The 19,641-nt window shown below is 39.2% G+C and overlaps 1 protein-coding gene across 1 annotated transcript in view; it reads right to left on the minus strand.

Moving 5' to 3' along the window:
- LOC128644612 (regulatory-associated protein of mTOR) overlaps window positions 1-19,641 on the minus strand; it is a gene marked incomplete at its 5' end in the record, with an annotated part of 93,403 nt that overhangs the window by 21,823 nt on the left and 51,939 nt on the right. Inside the window, 8 exons of the mRNA XM_053697158.1 lie at window positions 3,133-3,291; window positions 3,634-3,774; window positions 3,863-3,980; window positions 4,159-4,299; window positions 5,139-5,330; window positions 6,137-6,202; window positions 6,487-6,561; window positions 7,244-7,354. Coding sequence (XP_053553133.1) covers window positions 3,133-3,291; window positions 3,634-3,774; window positions 3,863-3,980; window positions 4,159-4,299; window positions 5,139-5,330; window positions 6,137-6,202; window positions 6,487-6,561; window positions 7,244-7,354 — 1,003 coding nt within the window. The remainder of the gene's footprint in view (window positions 1-3,132; window positions 3,292-3,633; window positions 3,775-3,862; window positions 3,981-4,158; window positions 4,300-5,138; window positions 5,331-6,136; window positions 6,203-6,486; window positions 6,562-7,243; window positions 7,355-19,641) is intronic.

Here is a 19,641-nt window from a genome sequence, read left to right on the forward strand (position 1 = left end):
CAAATAAGGAAATACCACAATACCCTGTTCTCTGATTACAGACAGAAGGGCACCGAGAACCTTTGTAAAAATTCTTGGAGCTGTAGCTAGGCCAAACGGCAGAGCCACAAACTGGTAATGCTTGTCCAGAAAAGAGAATCTCAGGAACTGATAATGATCTGGATGAATCGGAATATGCATCCTGTAAATCTATTGTGGACATATAATGCCCTTGCTGAACAAAAGGCAAGATAGTCCTTACAGTTACCATTTTGAATGTTGGTATCCTTACATAACGATTCAATATTTTTAGATCCAGAACTGGTCTGAAGGAATTCTCCTTCTTTGGTACAATGAAGAGATTTGAATAAAACCCCATCCCCTGTTCCAGAACTGGAACTGGCACAATTACTCCAGTCAACTCTAGATCTGAAACACAATTCAGAAATGCTTGAGCTTTCACTGGATTTACTGGGACACGGGAAAGAAAAAAATCTCTTTGCAGGAGGTCTCATCTTGAAACCAATTCTGTACCCTTCTGAAACAATGTTCTGAATCCAAAGATTGTGAACAGAATTGATCCAAATTTCTTTGAAAAAACGTAACCTGCCCCCTACCAGCTGAGCTGGAATGAGGGCCGCACCTTCATGTGGACTTAGAAGCAGGCTTTGCCTTTCTAGAAGGCTTGGATTTATTCCAGACTGGAGATGGTTTCCAAACTGAAACTGCTCCTGAGGATGAAGGATCAGGCTTTTGTTCTTTGTTGAAACGAAAGGAACGAAAACGATTATTAGCCCTGTTTTTACCCTTAGATTTTTTATCCTGTGGTAAAAAAGTTCCTTTCCCACCAGTAACAGTTGAGATAATAGAATCCAACTGAGAACCAAATAATTTGTTACCCTGGAAAGAAATGGAAAGTAGAGTTGATTTAGAAGCCATATCAGCATTCCAAGTTTTAAGCCATAAAGCTCTTCTAGCTAGAATAGCTAGAGACATAAACCTGACATCAACTCTGATAATATCAAAGATGGCATCACAGATAAAATTATTAGCATGCTGAAGAAGAATAATAATATTATGAGAATCATGATCTGTTACTTGTTGCGCTAAAGTCTCCAACCAAAAAGTTGAAGCTGCAGCAACATCAGCCAATGATATAGCAGGTCTAAGAAGATTACCTGAACACAGATAAGCTTTTCTTAGAAAGGATTCAATTTTCCTATCTAAAGGATCTTTAAACGAAGTACCATCCGACGTAGGAATAGTAGTACGTTTAGCAAGGGTAGAAATAGCCCCATCGACTTTAGGGATTTTGTCCCAAAATTCTAATCTGTCAGACGGCACAGGATATAATTGCTTAAAACGTTTAGAAGGAGTAAATGAATTACCCAATTTATCCCATTCTCTGGAAATTACTTCAGAAATAGCATTAGGAACAGGAAAAACTTCTGGAATAACCACAGGAGATTTAAATACCTTATCTAAACGTTTAGAATTAGTATCAAGAGGACCAGAATCCTCTATTTCTAAAGCAATTAGTACTTCTTTAAGTAAAGAACGAATAAATTCTATTAAATAAATATGAAGATTTATCAGCATCAATCTCTGAGACAAAATCCTCTGAACCAGAAGAGTCATCAGAATCAGAATGATGATGTTCATTTAAAAATTCATCTGTAGAGAGAGAAGTTTTAAAAGATTTTTTATGTTTACTAGAAGGAGAAATAACAGACATAGCCTTCTTGATGGATTCAGAAACAAAATCTCTTATGTTATCAGGAACATTCTGCACCTTAGATGTTGAAGGAACTGCAACAGGCAATGGTACATTACTAAAGGAAATATTATCTGCTTTAACAAGTTTGTCATGACAATTAATACAAACAACAGCCGGAGGAATAGCTACCAAAAGTTTACAGCAGATACACTTAGCTTTGGTAGTTCCAGCACTAGACAGCGATTTTCCTGAAGTATCTTCTGACTCAGATGCAACGTGAGACATCTTGCAATATGTAAGAGAAAAAACAACATATAAAGCAAAATTGATCAAATTCCTTAAATGACAGTTTCAGGAATGGGAAAAAATGCCAATAAACAAGCTTCTAGTAACCAGAAGCAAAGAAAAAATGAGACTGAAATAATGTGGAGACAAAAGCGACGCCCATATTTTTTGGCGCCAAATAAGACGCCCACATTATTTGGCGCCTAAATGCTTTTTGGCGCCAAAAATGACGCCACATCCGGAACGCCGACATTTTTGGCGCAAAAGGACGTCAAAAAATGACGCAACTTCCGGCGACACGTATGACGCCGGAAACAGAAAAGATTTTTTGCGCCAAAAAAGTCTGCGCCAAGAATGACGCAATAAAATGAAGCATTTTCAGCCCCCGCGAGCCTAACAGCCCACAGGGAAAAAAAGTCAAATTTTTAAGGTAAGAAAAAATGATTGATTTAAATGCATTATCCCAAATATGAAACTGACTGTCTGAAAATAAGGAATGTTGAACATCCTGAGTCAAGGCAAATAAATGTTTGAATACATATATTTAGAACTTTATAAATAAAGTGCCCAACCATAGCTTAGAGTGTCACAGAAAATAAGATTTACTTACCCCAGGACACTCATCTACATGTTTGTGGAAAGCCAAACCAGTACTGAAACGAAAATCAGCAGAGGTAATGGTATATAAATAAGAGTATATCGTCGATCTGAAAAGGGAGGTAAGAGATGAATCTCTACGACCGATAACAGAGAACCTATGAAATAGACCCCGTAGAAGGAGATCACTGCATTCAAATAGGCAATACTCTCCTCACATCCCTCTGACATTCACTGCACGCTGAGAGGAAAACCGGGCTCCAACTTGCTGCGGAGCGCATATCAACGTAGAATCTAGCACAAACTTACTTCACCACCTCCATCGGAGGCAAAGTTTGTAAAACTGAATTGTGGGTGTGGTGAGGGGTGTATTTATAGGCATTTTGAGGTTTGGGAAACTTTGCCCCTCCTGGTAGGAATGTATATCCCTTACGTCACTAGCTCATGGACTCTTGCTAATTACATGAAAGAAAAGATTGATAGGGGATAATGTTATAGATTTACGCTGTAGAAGTCAATAGAAAAAAACAGGTACAATGGCAAGAACCACTCACCTATAAGAGAGTTGAGGGAGGAATAGGAACTCACGCGCCTCATCTTATCAATGGTCTCAAAGGATAGTATATACTCCTCGTTGTCAGGGCTGCCGAGGGTGCTGCTTGCACTGCTACTTGTGCTTAAGTTCCCAGGAGAGAATGCTACAACACCTCCAGCTGAAAGGGTGTAGGAAATACACATTGCCGGTAAGCAAGATCTTATGCTATAAACGCATTTATAAGAATCTCAGAGTTTTGCAAATTGTCTATCTATATTTATATATATCAAGCTAACAAAGAATTATTATTCTATATAACCAGTTTTCTTTCTCTTTTAAAATGAATGTATCTTCTGAAAGTCATAACGTTCCTTTTTTAAAAAGGCAACCACATGTTTACAACACTATGCCAAAGAGTTCATTATTTCAGTAATCTTTTATTGTAGGGGAATAGAGATTTTTTGCCCTGATAATTTTGCATGTTTAAATGACACTCTTTGTCTGTTCCCATCATTCTTACTCTCTTCGCTTAGGCTGAGGTTCTGCAGGGACTTGTTCAGATTTCGTGGCGTTGTCACGGCTCGAATGTTTCCGTAGGAGCTCACAGATCGCAGTCGGGGGGTGGTGGGACTATCACGCACTGGGGTCAGGCTACCCCCTTCTGTTGTGTAAGGAACAGGAGTAAGTGTACTTGTAAGGAAAATATAGAAGTCTTACAGAGAAAGCTGCAAAGCAGCAGATGTTCACACCTGTTGATGCTGGAGAAGGGAGTGGGTAATTTTTCTCTTCCTCCATGAACTGAAGAGCGACTGTGCAGAAGTTACTCTCATACTGTACTACCAAGTGGCTGAGGGCTACAACAAGCTCCTGTAGGTAGAAGGAAATGGATGTCAGATCTGGTAACAGATTTATTTAGTATGAAATATTTTATTTAAATGAAAATCAAACATGCAGTCACTAGAAGTGTATTGTAACATTACATAAGTCCATGAAATCAGACATTTAAAACCGTGTAAACAATAGATAAATAAAAAGTATCGCCCACCTTGCGGACCATGGCACTCCCATCGTTAATAAGCTGTGCAAGCATCATAGCTACATTGTGATCAATTGTTGTGGAATGGTCAGTTCTCTCAGCTGAGTTTCCGACAAATGTACCAAGGGCAAAAACAGCAGCACAACGAACCTACAGACACAACATTAGCAGTGAATGAAGAACACAAACATATAAAAATATATTCCCTAAATTTGTACAAGGCAGAATATATATGCATATAGACCTAAAGGACACATGAACTATACTAATAAGCCATTTAGAGTCTTGGTGAATTGAAAATTGCAGACTTTATTTATTGAAGAGTATACAAAGGGTTGCTTAATACATGAGGATGTATGGACAAAATTATATAATACATACAGCAAACCTATACAAAGCAATGCATTAACATACAGTATAATACACCTCACTTGACATGTTGTGTATAGTGTAAGGTATTGGTCATGCCTGAGGAAGCAGTGCTTGTAGCTGAGAAATGAGTTGCAGTTTTGTCTCACATCAGAGGGGGACGTTTCTGTGCCCTTTGTTTGCTTTTAAATACTGTCAACTTTTAGAAAAAGCTTTTAATTGGAAGCACGACTGATTCCTGTGTATTGCTGTGGGTGATTATCCTAATCTGGAGTCGGTGAGCTGGGACACTGCAAGATGTTTGTTTCTGTTTTTCAGAGAGGAAGTGGAACTATTTTCCTAAGAGCTGCCGTGGTTAAACATATGGACATTATATAGCCATTTAGTTTGACATTAGCCGTTTATTGGTTGCTTATTATTTTGCAAAGCGGACATTGCTATATGGTACAGTTGTTTTTTATTCTGTGCGCTCCCTAACATCTAGGATTGTACATATCGTAGAATATTTAATTATATTTATATATTTAATTATTGGTCAGTTTGTACTAGTGCAAATCTGTGTACCTTGTACAGTTTTTGTACTTCAAAAAACCCACCGTTCCTACTATATCATGGTTTACCTCTGGCATTGAGTCGGAGAGTAGACTGTAAAGCTTTTCATGGGCACTGTCCCGCACACCACACCAACGTGCAGCATCAAAGTTCTGCCAAATTCGGCCTAGACAGATAGCAACCCACTGGCGCAGGAGAGGATGTGGATCATTGAGTTGTTCCAGGCAGATGGCAATCAGGTTCCCCTGGAGACAGGCTTCCTACAGCACAGAGAGCACCTCAGGAACCGAATCTTGCACCAACCTATATACATATCCCAACATCTGTCTGGCAGGAGAGACACCCTAACATCAGGATATTCACCATAGAAAACAATAATGCAGCGAGCTAGATTTATCTTTTTAATTAGATCGTAAATTTAGTGCCAAGACAGTGTTCTTTTTATCAATATTCTGTTATAATACATACACCATATCTGTTCTGTAAAGGCGGTTTCTTTACTGTATGTATTCTTTATTTATGAAATATTTTTTTTTTTTCATTTTTATACCAGCTGACCCCTCACTCACCATGTCCTCCTTATGTAAAAAAAAAAAAAAACCACTACCTCCTTATTCAGACAATCCACTGCTTTGTTATTCATGCCCACTTAGCTTTCTTTACTTAGACTCTCTCCCACTGCTCCTCCACACTCAGGGCCTGATTCTCTAAAACTCTCTGCTCTGGCGAGATTCTGTTAGATGCCTCCCCTAGTTTTAAAGGTGATTTTACCTTGGAAACGATGTATCTCATTAAGGGAGCTCACTAATATTCTTTATGTGAAGAGGAGACACTTAATATACAATATAGTGCTCAGTAAAATAAGCTGATTTCTCTCCATGCCGAGTTTTTGAGAATTGGGCCCTCAGTTCCGAACCCCATACCTGTCAGAGTCATTCCCACATCTTCAATAAGACAACTGTCAAGTTTTTCAGAAACTCTGTAAAAAAATTTTTGCTGATACACTTACGTTGTTGTTTTATGGCCATTTGACCATGTTCATTACTGATCTTCTACAGACACTAACCTGGCCAGTTGTGTAGTTGTTTACAATCACAGCAAGGATGAAAGCAGTCATGGTACGGTGTTCAGCCTGTGCGAGATACATTAATTTTTTCACACACATGAGATATGACAAATTTTAGGTTGAAAGTTAATGTTTCTTGTTAGTTTAGGCACTGCCCTACATTTCAATGTATGACAATAATATACAAGGATTTTTTTATTTTGTTTTACATTTCCAGATACTCACTCTGCTAAAAAGTTTTTCTATACAAACATGAGGTATTCAGAATGAGATTTTTCAGCAGTTATGTGATCAAGATTTTCCAGCAGTTATGTGATCGCATAGTGAAAAAAAAAAAAAAGAGATCTTACTGGCATATATGGGTCTGCGAGAACGGAGAGGAAATATTTGTGTCCATTATCTTTCACCAGGTCTGCTTGACAAGACTGGAAAAAAAAAGATGGATGAAAAAGGAATTGGGTAAGAAGATAAAGTAAAAGGAGCAGAATGGAATAGTGGGGTTGAAGCCAAAGGTGTTTATAAAAGTGGTGCATTAAAATAAATTCAGAAAAAGTAATAGTATAGAAAAGAAGTGAGATTGCAAGGAACAGAAGGGAAGAGTGATGATAATGAGAGGGGGTAATAATGATTGATTGCATAGAGACTGGTCAAGAGGAAGAGAATACAAAGAGTGTAAAACTAGGTGAGAAACAAACATGGAAACGTAGTAGGTGAGAGATAGAAGTATGTATGGAGGGAAGCAAAGACTAAGGGTGGATTATTGAAGATATAGTAGAGTGTGCTAACTTTCAGAAAGGCAAAAGGAGGAGAATACTGGAGGAGTAGAAGAAATGGGGGAAAAAAGAGGAGGTAGTCGGTAGGTGGGAAGAAGAGGTAACTCAATGAGAATTTTTTCTATAGAACTCATATTTTAAAGGCCTTGAAACTCGACTGCTCCTCAAACTCTACTGTAAAGCATCATGCATAGTTAAAAGGTCATATGATCTCCAATAGAAATAAGAAAGTCTGCATGCTGTGATGATTCAAAATGTCTCAATGTTTTGTTTCTTCACATATAGACCAGTAAGGAAAAAAATTGAGATGAAAGATCAGGACATCACTACTTACACTGTCTACTGCAAGGATTTTGGCCCAAATGAAGACCAGAAGTGGCCTCAGCTCTCGAGCAGAGCTCTGTAGAAGTTTAAGTACATAAGGGAAAATTCCAACAGAGAGAGCCTGTTTGAGAGAGACCAACGTTATCAACGAAATAATAGATTAGCAGTAAAGCAAATGTTATACTCCTGAAAAATCTATTTTATTGCACATGAATCTTTGGGTACGTAGTGTTCATGCCACTTGGAATAGGTAGAAACGCACCAGAAGTCTTCAGGCTTATACCCTTCCCTTTACAAATACCTCTCACATTCTTGAGAACTTAACAGCCACACTAGCTCCTATCTGGAGAGAGAAAAGGAACCACGTCTCTTGATAAACTGTGACCAGGGCTCAGGTATAATTAATGATAATAAAAAAAATTCTTATTATATTTTAACAAAAGTAAAATAAAAGGGAATATCAGCTGAAGAGTTTCATAATAAACAAGTCTTCTTTCAGAGATGGCAGTGTTATATATTGTACTTAAATTCCAGTTCTCAAAACAAACTAACATGTCAAATTTTCAGGATTACCTTGAGTTAGCTACCATGGTTACTGTGCAGCAGATTATTTTGTCTGTGCTCTAGTTCAGTTATCTTTAACATTTAGTCTGTTAGTTGTTAAAAATTGAAACCTATGCAGTCAATTTAATTAACCCATGGATCTAATACCAATTAAAACACAGTAACATGACAAATGGCCTAAGGTATCAAGAGATGGCTAAAAGAAAAGATATTGAACAAGAGTAAAAAATGTGTATGTAATTTAGATAAAATATTTATTAAATACTTTGATATATATATATATATATATATATATATATATATATATATATATATATATATATATATATATATATATATATATATATATATATAGAGAGAGAGAGAGAGAGAGAGAGAGAGAGAGAGAGATTGTTCTAATAATAATTAGTCTCATAAAAGTGTCACCCATTTAGTATTTAAAGTCTTTGAGAAAGAGCTAGAACCACATGAAACACTGTGAAGAAGGTATCTGTGGACTATAAAGTATGTATGAACACTCCTCATATGCTTTTAAAATATTTGCAAATATATACAAAGTTTTTATATAACTTATTACTGCTTTGAAGAAAATATATGACTGCGTCTCTGGGTTAATTACATGGCACTTTAAATATTGATAAAAGTAGAATGGAGACACAATTGTTTTATTTGTTTAATGCTGGATAGAGGTGTGGAGAGTTCTGCAACCTCTGGGTGTATCTACATTTCTATTTCCACAAAAGGTTTCATCTATGAAGAAGAAAAACATAATTTATGCTTACCTGATAAATTTATTTCTCTTGTGATGTATCGAGTCCACGGATTCATCCATACTTGTGGGATATTCTCCTTCCTTACAGGAAGTGGCAAAGAGAGCACCCACAGCAGAGCTGTCTATATAGCTCCTCCCTTAGCTCCATCCCCCAGTCATTCAACCAAAGGCTAGGAAGAAAAAGGAGAAACTATAGGGTGCAGTGATGACTGAAGTTTTTTTAAATAAAAATATACTGCCCGTCTTAAATAAACAGGGCGGGCCATGGACTCGATACATCACAAGAGAAATAAATTTATCAGGTAAGCATAAATTCTGTTTTCTCTTGTAAGATGTATCGAGTCCACGGATTCAACCATACTTGTGGGATACCAATACCAAAGCTTAAGGACACGGATGAAGGGAGGGACAAGACAGGTACCTTAAACGGAAAGGCACCACTGCTTGTAGAACCTTTCTCCCAAAAATAGCCTCCGAAGAAGCAAAAGTATTGAATTTGTAAAATTTGGAAAATGTATGAAGCGAAGACCAAGTCGCCGCCTTACAAATCTGTTCAACAGAAGCCTCATTTTTAAAAGCCCACGTGGAAGCCACTGCTCTAGTAGAATGAGAAGTAATTCTTTCAGGAGGCTGCTGGCCAGCAGTCTCATAAGACAAACGGATGATGCTTTTCAGCCAAAAGGAAAGAGAGGTAGCCGTAGCCTTTTGACCTCTCCGTTTACCAGAATAAACAACGACGATGTTTGAAGGAAATCTTTAGTTGCTTGTAAGTAGAACTTTAAAGCACGAACCACATCAATTGTGCAACAGACGTTCCTTCTTTGATGAAGGATTAGGACACAGTGAAGGAACAACCATCTCCTGATTGATATTCCTATGAGAAACAACCTTAGGAAGAAACCCAGGTTTGGTACGCAAAACCACCTTATCTGCATGGAAAACAAGGTAAGGTGAGTCACACTGTAAAGCAGATAACTCAGAAACTCTTCGAGCCGAAGAGATAGCTACTAAAAACAAAACTTTCCAAGATAGAAGCTTAATATCTATGGAATGCATAGGTTCAAACGGAACCCCTTGAAGAACTTTAAGAACTAAGTTTAGGCTCCATGGTGGAGCAACAGGTTTAAATACAGGCTTGATCCTGACCAAGGCCTGACTAAATGCTTGAACGTCTGGGACATCTGCCAGACGTTTGTGTAAAAGAATAGACAAAGCAGATATTTGTCCTTTTAAGGAACTATCTGATAATCCCTTCTCCAATCCGTCTTGGAGAAAAGACAATATTCTAGGAATCCTAATCTTACTCCATGAGTAACCCTTGGATTCACACCAATAAAAATATTTGCGCCAAATCTTATGATAAATCTTCCTGGTGACAGGCTTTCTAGCTTGAATCAGGGTATCAATGACCGACTCAGAGAAACCACGCTTTGAAAGAATCAGGTGTTCAATCTCCAAGCAGTCAGACGCAGAGAAATTAGATTTGGATGCATGAATGGACCTTGGATTAGAAGGTCCTGCCTCATTGGTAGAGTACACGGTGGAACAGATGACATGTCCACTAGGTCTGCATACCAAGTCCTGTGTGGCCACGCAGGTGCTATCAGAATCACTGAAGCTCTCTCCTGCTTGATTCTGGCAACCAGACGTGGGAGGAGAGGAAACGGTGGAAATACATAGGCCAGATTGAAGGACCAGGGCACTGCTAGAGCATCTATCAGTACCGCCTGGGGATCCCAGGACCTGGACCCGTAACGAGGAAGTTTGGCATTCTGACGGGACGCCATCAGATCCAATTCTGGTGTGCCCCATAGCTGAGTCAGCTGGGCAAATACCTCCGGATGGAGCTCCCACTCCCCCGGATGAAAAGTCTGACGACTTAGGAAATCCGCCTCCCAGTTCTCTACCCCTGGGATATGGATTGCTGAGAGATGGCAAGAGTGATCCTCCGCCCATCAGATTATTTTGGTTACCTCGATCATCGCTAGAGAACTCCGTGTTCCTCCTTGATGATTGATATAAGCTACAGTCGTGATGTTATCCGACTGAAATCTGATGAATCTGGCCGCAGCTAGCTGAGGCCATGCCTGGAGCACATTGAATATCGCTCTCAGTTCTAGAATGTTTATCGGGAGTAGAGTTTCCTCCCGAGACCATAAGCCCTGTGCTTTCAGAGCGTTCCAGACTGCACCCCAGCCTAGCAGGCTGGCATCTGTCGTTACTATGAGCCACTCCGGCCTGCAGAAACACATTCCCTGAGACAGGTGGTCCTGAGACAACCACCAGAGAAGAGAATCTCTGGTCTCCTGGTCCAGATGCAGTTGAGGAGATAAATCTGCATAATCCCCATTCCACTGTTTGAGCATGCATAGTTGCAGTGGTCTGAGGTGTAGGCGGGCAAAAGGAACTATGTCCATTGCCGCTACCATGAGTCTGATTACCTGCATACACTGAGCCACTGATGGCTGAGGAATGGAATGAAGAGCTCGGCAAGTGGTTAAAAGTTTTGATTTTCTGACCTCCATCAGAAATATTTTCATTTCTACCGAGTCTATCAGAGTCCCTAGGAAGGAAACTCTTGTGAGAGGGAAGAGAGAACTCTTTTTTATGTTCACCTTCCACCCGTGAGATCTCAGAAAAGCCAACACGATGTCCGTGTGAGACTTGGCTAGCTGGAAAGTCGACGCCTGAATCAAGATGTCGTCTATATAAGGCGCCACTGCTATGCCCCGCGGTCTTAGAACCGCCAAAAGGGACCCTAGCACCTTTGTGAAAATTCTGGGAGCCGTGGCCAACCCGAAGGGAAGGGCCACGAACTGGTGATGCCTGTCCAGAAAGGCAAATCTGAGGAATTGATGATGATCTCTGTGAATAGGGATGTGTAGATACGCATCCTTTAAGTCCACGGTAGTCATATATTGACCCTCCTGGATCAACGGTAGAATAGTCCGAATAGTCTCCATCTTGAATGAAGGTACTCTGAGGAATTTGTTTAGAATTTTGAGATCCAAGATTGGTCTGAAAGTTCCCTCTTTTTTGGGAACCACAAACAGGTTTGAGTAAAACCCTAGCCCTTGTTCCGCTTTTGGAACTGGGCGGATTACTCCCATGGTATATAGGTCTTCTACACAGCGTAAGAACGCCTCTCTCTTTGTCTGGTTTGCAGACAATTGAGAAATGTGAAATCTCCCCCTTGGGGGAGAGTCTTTGAAGTCCAGAAGATATCCCTGGGACACAATTTCTAAGGCCCAGGGATCGTGAATATCTCTTGCCCAAGCCTGAGCGAAGAGAGAGCGTCTGCCCCCTACTAGATCCGGTCCCGGATCGGGGGCTACCCCTTCATGCTGTCTTAGAGGCAGCTGCAGGCTTCTTGGCCTGTTTACCCTTGTACCAAGCCTGGTTAGGTCTCCAGACTGACTTGGATTGGGCAAAATTCCCCTCTTGCTTTGCAGCAGGGGAAGCTGAAGCGGGACCACCCTTGAAGTTCCGAAAGGAACGAAAATTATTTTGTTTGGTCCTCATTTTATTTGTTCTATCCTGAGGGAGGGCATGGCCTTTCCCTCCAGTGATGTCTGAAATAATCTCTTTCAGTGCAGGCCCGAATAGGGTCTTTCCTCTGAAAGGAATGTTCAAAAGTTTAGATTTTGATGACACATCAGCAGACCAGGACTTAAGCCATAACGCCCTGCGTGCTAAAATGGCAAAAAATGAATTCTTTGCCGTTAATTTAGCCAGTTGGAAAGCGGCATCTGTAATGAAAGAATTAGCCAACTTAAGGGCCTTAATTCTGTCCATAATATTCTCTAATGGAGTCTCCATCTGAAGAGCCTCTGCTAGAGCCTCGAACCAGAAAGCAGCTGCAGTAGTTACAGGAAAAATGCACGCAATAGGTTGGAGAAGAAAACCTTGATGAACAAACATTTTCTTCAGGAGACCCTCTAATTTTTTATCCATAGGATCTTTAAAAGCACAACTGTCTTCGATAGGTATAGTTGTACGCTTAGCTAGAGTAGAAATAGCTCCCTCCACCTTAAGAACTGTCTGCCACGAGTCCCGCATGGTGTCAGATATGGGAAACATTTTCTTAAAAACAGGAGGGGGAGCGAACGGAATACCTGATCTATCCCACTCCTTAGTAACAATATTCACAATCCTCTTAGGGACTGGAAAAACATCAGTGTAAACAGGAACCTCTAAGTATTTGTCCATTTTACACATTTTCTCTGGGACCACTATAGGGTCACAATCATCTAGAGTCGCTAATACCTCCCTGAGCAATAAGCGGAGGTGTTCAAGCTTAAATTTAAAGGCCGTCATATCAGAATCTGTTTGATGGAGCGTCTTTCCTGAATCAGAAATTTCTCCCTCAGATAACAAGTCCCTTACCCCTACTTCAGAACATTGTGAGGGTATATTGGATACGGCTATTAAAGCGTCAGATGGCTCAGCATTTGTTCTTAACCCAGAGCTGTCACACTTTCCTTGTAAACCAGGCAGTTTGGATAAAACCTCTGTGAGGGTTGTATTCATAACTGTGGCCATGTCTTGTAAAGTAAATGAATTTGACGCACTAGAGGTACTAGGCGTCACTTGTGCGGGCGTTACTGGTTGTGACACTTGGGGAGAGCTAGATGTTAAACCCTCATTTCCTTCTGTCTGAGAATTATCTATTGCAATATTTTTAAGTGCTAAAATATGCTCTTTATAATTTATAGACATATCAGTGCAAGTGGGACACATTCTAAGAGGGGTTCCACAATGGCTTCTAAACACATTGAACAAGGATTTACCTTGATGTCAGACATGTTAAACAGGCTAGTAATGTAACAAGCAAGCTTGGAAAACACTTTAATCAAAGCAAATAACACTTACGGTACTGTGCCTTTAAGAGAAAAAAAGCTGCACAAACTCTGCAAAAAAGTGTAAAAAAGCAGTAAACTCAACGAAATTTTTACAGTAGCATCATAAAGCCTTAGTAACTTTACACAGCTATGCAAATAAACAATTAACCCCTTAATGTAAAAACCGGATTGACAAAACGTCAAAAACTGGTAAAAAAAGTTCAGCACCTTGCCACAGCTCTGCTGTGGCGCCTACCTGCCCTTTAGGAACGATTTGTGGGGAAAAAAACTTCTTTACAGCCTTCAAACACAGTAGGAACCTCTGGAGAAGCAGCTGGATGTCTCTGAGGAAAAGAAACTGCGCAACTGAGGCGCGAAAACAGGCCCCTCCCACCTCATTCGATGTTATGGGGCCTAAAAGAAACACAACAGAGTGTTTCTTAAACTAGCCATGTGGGTTAATAACCCTTAAACAAGCCACAATGACCCCTTAAAGTTCCTCAAAAAAAGTTATATTTGCATTTTTTATAAATAAACAAAAACGTTTTTTCCTATCAGTGTCACCAGTAACCAATGAGCCCTTTATGCAAGCTGGGATTCCTACTAAGTGTCTGAATACAGCTTACCCTTCCCTCATGGGGATATTGCCAGCCTTTTCTAGAATTATCACAGTCTGTCTAGAAAAAAATAGACTGAACATACCTCAATGCAGTTTAGCCTGCAAACCGTTCCCCCAACTGAAGTTTTCCTGTACTCTTCAGCCCTTGTAAGAACAGCAGTGGATCTTAGTTACAAAGTGCTAAGATCATCATCCTCCTTGCAGAAATCTTCATCCCTTTTCTGCCAGAGAGTAAATAGTACACACCGGTACCATTTTAAATAACAAACTTTTGCTTGAAAAAATTAAAACAAACATTTTTGTCACCACACTCACTTTACCCTTCTTAGTACTTAGAGTAGGCAAAGAGAATGACTGGGGGTGGAGCTAAGGGAGGAGCTATATAGACAGCTCTGCTGTGGGTGCTCTCTTTGCCACTTCCTGTAGGAAGGAGAATATCCCAGAAGTATGGATGAATCCGTGGACTCGATACATCTTACAAGAGAAAGTAACATTACAATCCTTTTAAAGTTGGTTAACGAAACAGAATGTGCAAGAGTTTGAATTTATATTAATGTGGTATAGTAATAAACATTTAGGAGAGTAAGTAAACTCTTTGAACATGTGAGTTTTCAGACAGCGACTGAAGCTTTCAAACACTATCAGATTCACTAAAGTGTGGAAATCATCAGGCTGCAGACAATGTAAAACGGAGCACCCAGCATGATAATCTGTTTAAGCAATTACAAATCCAATTGTGCTGTTTTCACTGTACGTTACCTTACATTTGTTCCTAGTTTCACATACATTAAATTTTTCTATGCATATTGTGCATTTTGAGACACACTTGTCAGCTTACATTTGGTGACATACTATAGCAAGACCTGCAGGTATAAGATTGCTTAGACAATAAAATGAGACCTGTATGAACACTTCAGACATACACGATTAATGCATTCACGAAGGCTGTGAGACTAATTTTACAGTAGAATAAAAAAAATGTATGCTTACCTGATAAAATGCATTTCTTTCATGATGGTGAGAAGTTATTGCGTGTGGGAACTCCCCTCCTGACAACTAGGAGACGGCAAAATACACCCCAACATACCAGAGCTTAAAATTAATACCTATACCCTGAATCCACAGTCATACATATAGCCAAATAGATGAAGTAAACAGAAAAGCATGAAAGGTAAAGTGGGGTAAAAGAAGTGCAAAACAAGTATTGCCGTGACCTGAACAAAAAGAAAGGGCGGGCTAGTGTAATAATACGTTTTGTTTTTGTTCATCAGATGGTGGGAGTCCTCGAGTCGTCACGTGTGAAGTTATACCCAAGCAGTGAAGTCCACAAGATCTCCATGTAATGGGGGGGCATGATGACAAATAGTTAAGGTAGGTATGTTACGGATCTGGCACTACAACACACAGACTTTTTCCTGCCAAAAGCAGCTTTAGAAGACGCAAACACATTTGCCTTACAAATCTGATCAATGGAAGCCTCATTTAGAAAGGCCCAAGAAGTGGAAACTGCTCTAGTACAATGAGCAGTAATACACTACCATATTAGCCTTATGAATTAAGGCCTTAAAGGATTACTTTCTGTTATAATTTTTAAGCTAAACAACTAACATATTAAAGTTAATAAACATTAATTAAAACCTACTGACCTATATTTTCTCCAAAACGAAGTTTCATAACGTTCTAAAAGTTATATCTTTTATTCGCCGATGATGTCACTTTATCCTGCCCACTATTTTCAGCACTGCATGTTCAAAATACTTAAACCAATAACTTTGTGTTTAAAGCACCATTTTGAAACCTAGGTATTGTAAACGGATTGGTACAGAGCAAAGGATACCCATGGAGTGGGTTTGGAAAACAATTAAATTTGCAGACAAGATTTCTGATATACAGTAGAGATATGTTAATGAAATGCTATTGCTAAAAAGCGTATTTGGGGTAGTTAGTTAGTAATAGGCATAGAAAATATTTACTTACAGTGGCCCTTTAAGCCAAGCAGCTAAAGTAATATAGCTGTAGCTTTCTGACCTTTGCGAAGCCCATAAAAATGATCAAAAAGAAAATAAAGTCTGAAATCCTTTAAGTCACTACTCAGTTCTTGGGAGCTGAACAAAAAGAAAGAAACACTATTTCCTGGTTATCTGTAGATACCACCTTAGGAAGAAAGGGCAAAGAACACCCTGATAAAAAAAATCAGAAAAGAAGGTTTGCAAGACAAAGCTGAAAGCACAAAAATCACCAGAAGAAAAGGAATCTTCGAGGATAAAAGAATAAGGTCTAAACCATGGATAAGTTCAAAAGGCGGCATCTGAAGAACACTCAAAACGAAATTTAGATTCCAAGGAGGAGAAACTGGACGGATAAATGGTTTAATTCTTATCAAACAAAGCCTGAACAAAAGTCTGTAAATCTTGAATTTTAGCAATCCTCTTATGGGGCAAAAATGGAAAGAGACAAATCTGACCCCTAAGAGAAGTAGCTGAAAAACCATTTACTGAACTCTCTCTCAGGAACTCAAGAACTCTTGGAATTTTAAAAGAAACCAAGCAAAAAAAGTTTTCCAAATCTTATGATAAATATGTCTGAATCAAAAGGTGTGAATATTTTTTTTTTTGGAAAAACTCTGAGACAACACTAAACATTTAACTGCCAGACCATTAATTTCAGAGTTTTGAGTTCCTGATAAAGAAAGGACATTGAGAAAGGAGATCCATTCGAAGAGGAAACATCCAAGGCGGGTACAAGGACATTTGAACTATATCCACAAACCAAATCCTATGAGGCCATACCAGAGCAATCAGGATTGCTGAGACTTGTTCCTGCTTGGTTATGGCTATCAGCATAGATAGCAATACAAATGAAGGAAAGATGTTATAACCAGGTTGAATGACCAGGGAACCACTAGGGCATCTATCAGACTCACCTTAGGGTCCCGAGACCTGGCACAATAATGTGGTAGCTTGTGAATCACTCGAGAGGCCATGCGATCTATCTCTGGCAGACGCCAACATCGCACAATCTGGTGAAAATCCTCCTGATTCAGAGATCATGCCCCTGGATGAAGAAATTAGTGAGTTGAAGTCTAGGGAGTAAGGAAGCACTTTGTAAGTAAGAAACTACAGAGATTTCTTGAACTTAGCACTCAAATTATTTACCAAGGTTCTATGAGTTCTGTTGTATGTGGTCTATCACCAGACAGAAGGGAACAGCTAAAAACTGATAATGATTGTCTAGGAAAACAATTCTCATTAACTTGACATGATCCCTGAGAATGGGAATAAGTACATACGCATATTTTAAATATATAGAATTACCAGAACTCTGGGCAGAGGAGGAAGTTTTCTGATTCTTAGATTGTCAAAAGAAACAAAATCCTCCTACAGATCTAAGCTTACATATAGACTTTTTACACCCCCAGTGCATGTGCCAATAAGAACATCCAGTCCTGGCCCAAACAAAGTTTTACCCTGAAAGGGAAGGGATAGAAGCCTGCATTTAGTAATCAGCAGACCAGGATTTGGGCATTAAAGGGCCAGTCAACACAGTAGATTTGCATAATCAACAAATGCAAGATAACAAGACAATACAATAGCACTTAGTATGAACTTCAAATGAATAGATTTTTTTTCTGACAATTTTAAAAATAATGTCTATTTCCACTCCCCCTGTACCATGTGACAGCCATCAGCCAATCACAAATGCATACATGTACCATGTGACAGCCCTCAGCCAATAACAAATGCATATACGCATATTCTGGGAATTCTTGCACATGCTCAGTAGAAGCTGGTGACTCAAAAAGTTTAAATATAAAAAGACTGTGCACTGTGCAGTACTGTCAAAGGAGCACTGAAAAAAAAAAAAAAAAACCAAAACAGTAAAGGCAATCTTACAAACAACACAGCAAACAAAGTGTTAATCCTTTTGTACCCTTATTTGAGAAAAAGCTCTGATATGATTATAGTATCTCACCACCTCTGGCCATGAAAGCTTCTACCAACACGCTGAGATGATTACAGCACTACTGTGCTGAAGCAAAAAAAAAAGCAGTGAACCGTACTGCAGTAACTCCTAAGATCACGCAAGCTAAATACGCTGAACTTAAAGAGAAAATAACCACATTTGGTATGAATTTTCAAAGTGCCAAAAAGTAAATAAAATGTGTATGGTGTATAATTATATGCCCCGGTAAATATGAAACATGTGTACATGTTCATACTAATAGCCAGTGGGCTATGAAGGTGCTACATACTTGTTGGCACCTTTGTCCATTGTGCTTACCTCAGCTGCAGCAACTTGATTCCACTAGACACGTCCATCCTAGGCAGTGTAAGCATGGTGCCAAAAATCTTTAATGACTAACAGCATTCTACAACAAAGGGTTTGGTGGACAAATCCACATTTCACCTGGGAGCCCTGTAACTTTTCCACAGTGAAAAGATCTTTCAACTTTCTGGATGGTAACTTCTTCTGTGAGGAGGAAATGGGTCTTAGATAATTTAGGGAACCCTCTCAACGATGAATAAATCGGCACTTCAGTATTCACCTCACTCCTTCAAAAAAGGCAAACAAATGACTGAGGATATTTTGGGGTGAGCTTGCCAGAAGGGTAATTTCCACACATAATGACTAGTGGGACTTTTGCCATCTAATGACAGAAAAGTATGCTTTCAATTTTCAAAACTTTAACTTTCTATTTTGAAATTACACCGCACATTGAACACATCTTTTTTTTAACCATAAAATCTTTACATAAGAGATATATGTCAACTTAAATTTGCATTTTGGTGCATACTTTTAATACAAATTTGAAAACATACCATTTATATGATTTTGAAGCATACTTTAATTATAACTTGTACTTCACACTTAAACATCTAATTTTATTGAGCAATACACTGTCATATATGTCTCTCCCCCTTGCATACAGAAGCGTAGGGTATACCCCTTTGCAAGACACACAGCTATTAAGGTACAAGCTTGAAGAAGCTTGTAGCAATGACACCTCTTTTGAATCTTGGTTGAGTGGAGAGATTTCGAGAACTGGTCCCTGAGCCTGACAAGAGCGCGGTATAGTGCTTCCACATTAAAGATATGACATGACAGACGTCTGTAGGCAGTAGAGGGAGGAAATAATGATAGTGGAAGGTAGACAAAGATTATAGGTGGATAGAAAAGGATGATTTGGGGAGATAACTGTGGAAATAAAGTTGGGTACAAGATGTACAACTTTTTAGGCTAGGCTAAGTATTTTGAATTGTATTCTGTAATATATGGGAAGTTAATGTAGGAACAGAAAGAGATGTGTGCCTGATGGTAAATATAAAGTTAGATGAATGAGTCTAGTAAAAGAGGGGAGAGTTATAAAGAGCACCAAGTAGTAGGCCACAAATGTCAAAAGTTTGACAATAAAAAAGGCCAACTCTGGAGATGTTACATAGATGAGCATGGCAGGCTTTGGCAAGGATATGGAGGAGGGGGCCGAGTCAACTTCAACTACTAAACAGTGAACCTGAGATGTGGAGACTAAAGTCCTCCACTAGAACTGTGACTTTGGGATGTGCAGTGGACAGAGAAAAATAAGTTTCCATGGAAAGATGTTTAGAAGAAGA

This window comes from Bombina bombina, unplaced genomic scaffold, assembly GCF_027579735.1.
Source record: "Bombina bombina isolate aBomBom1 unplaced genomic scaffold, aBomBom1.pri scaffold_943, whole genome shotgun sequence".
Taxonomy (NCBI): domain Eukaryota; kingdom Metazoa; phylum Chordata; class Amphibia; order Anura; family Bombinatoridae; genus Bombina; species Bombina bombina.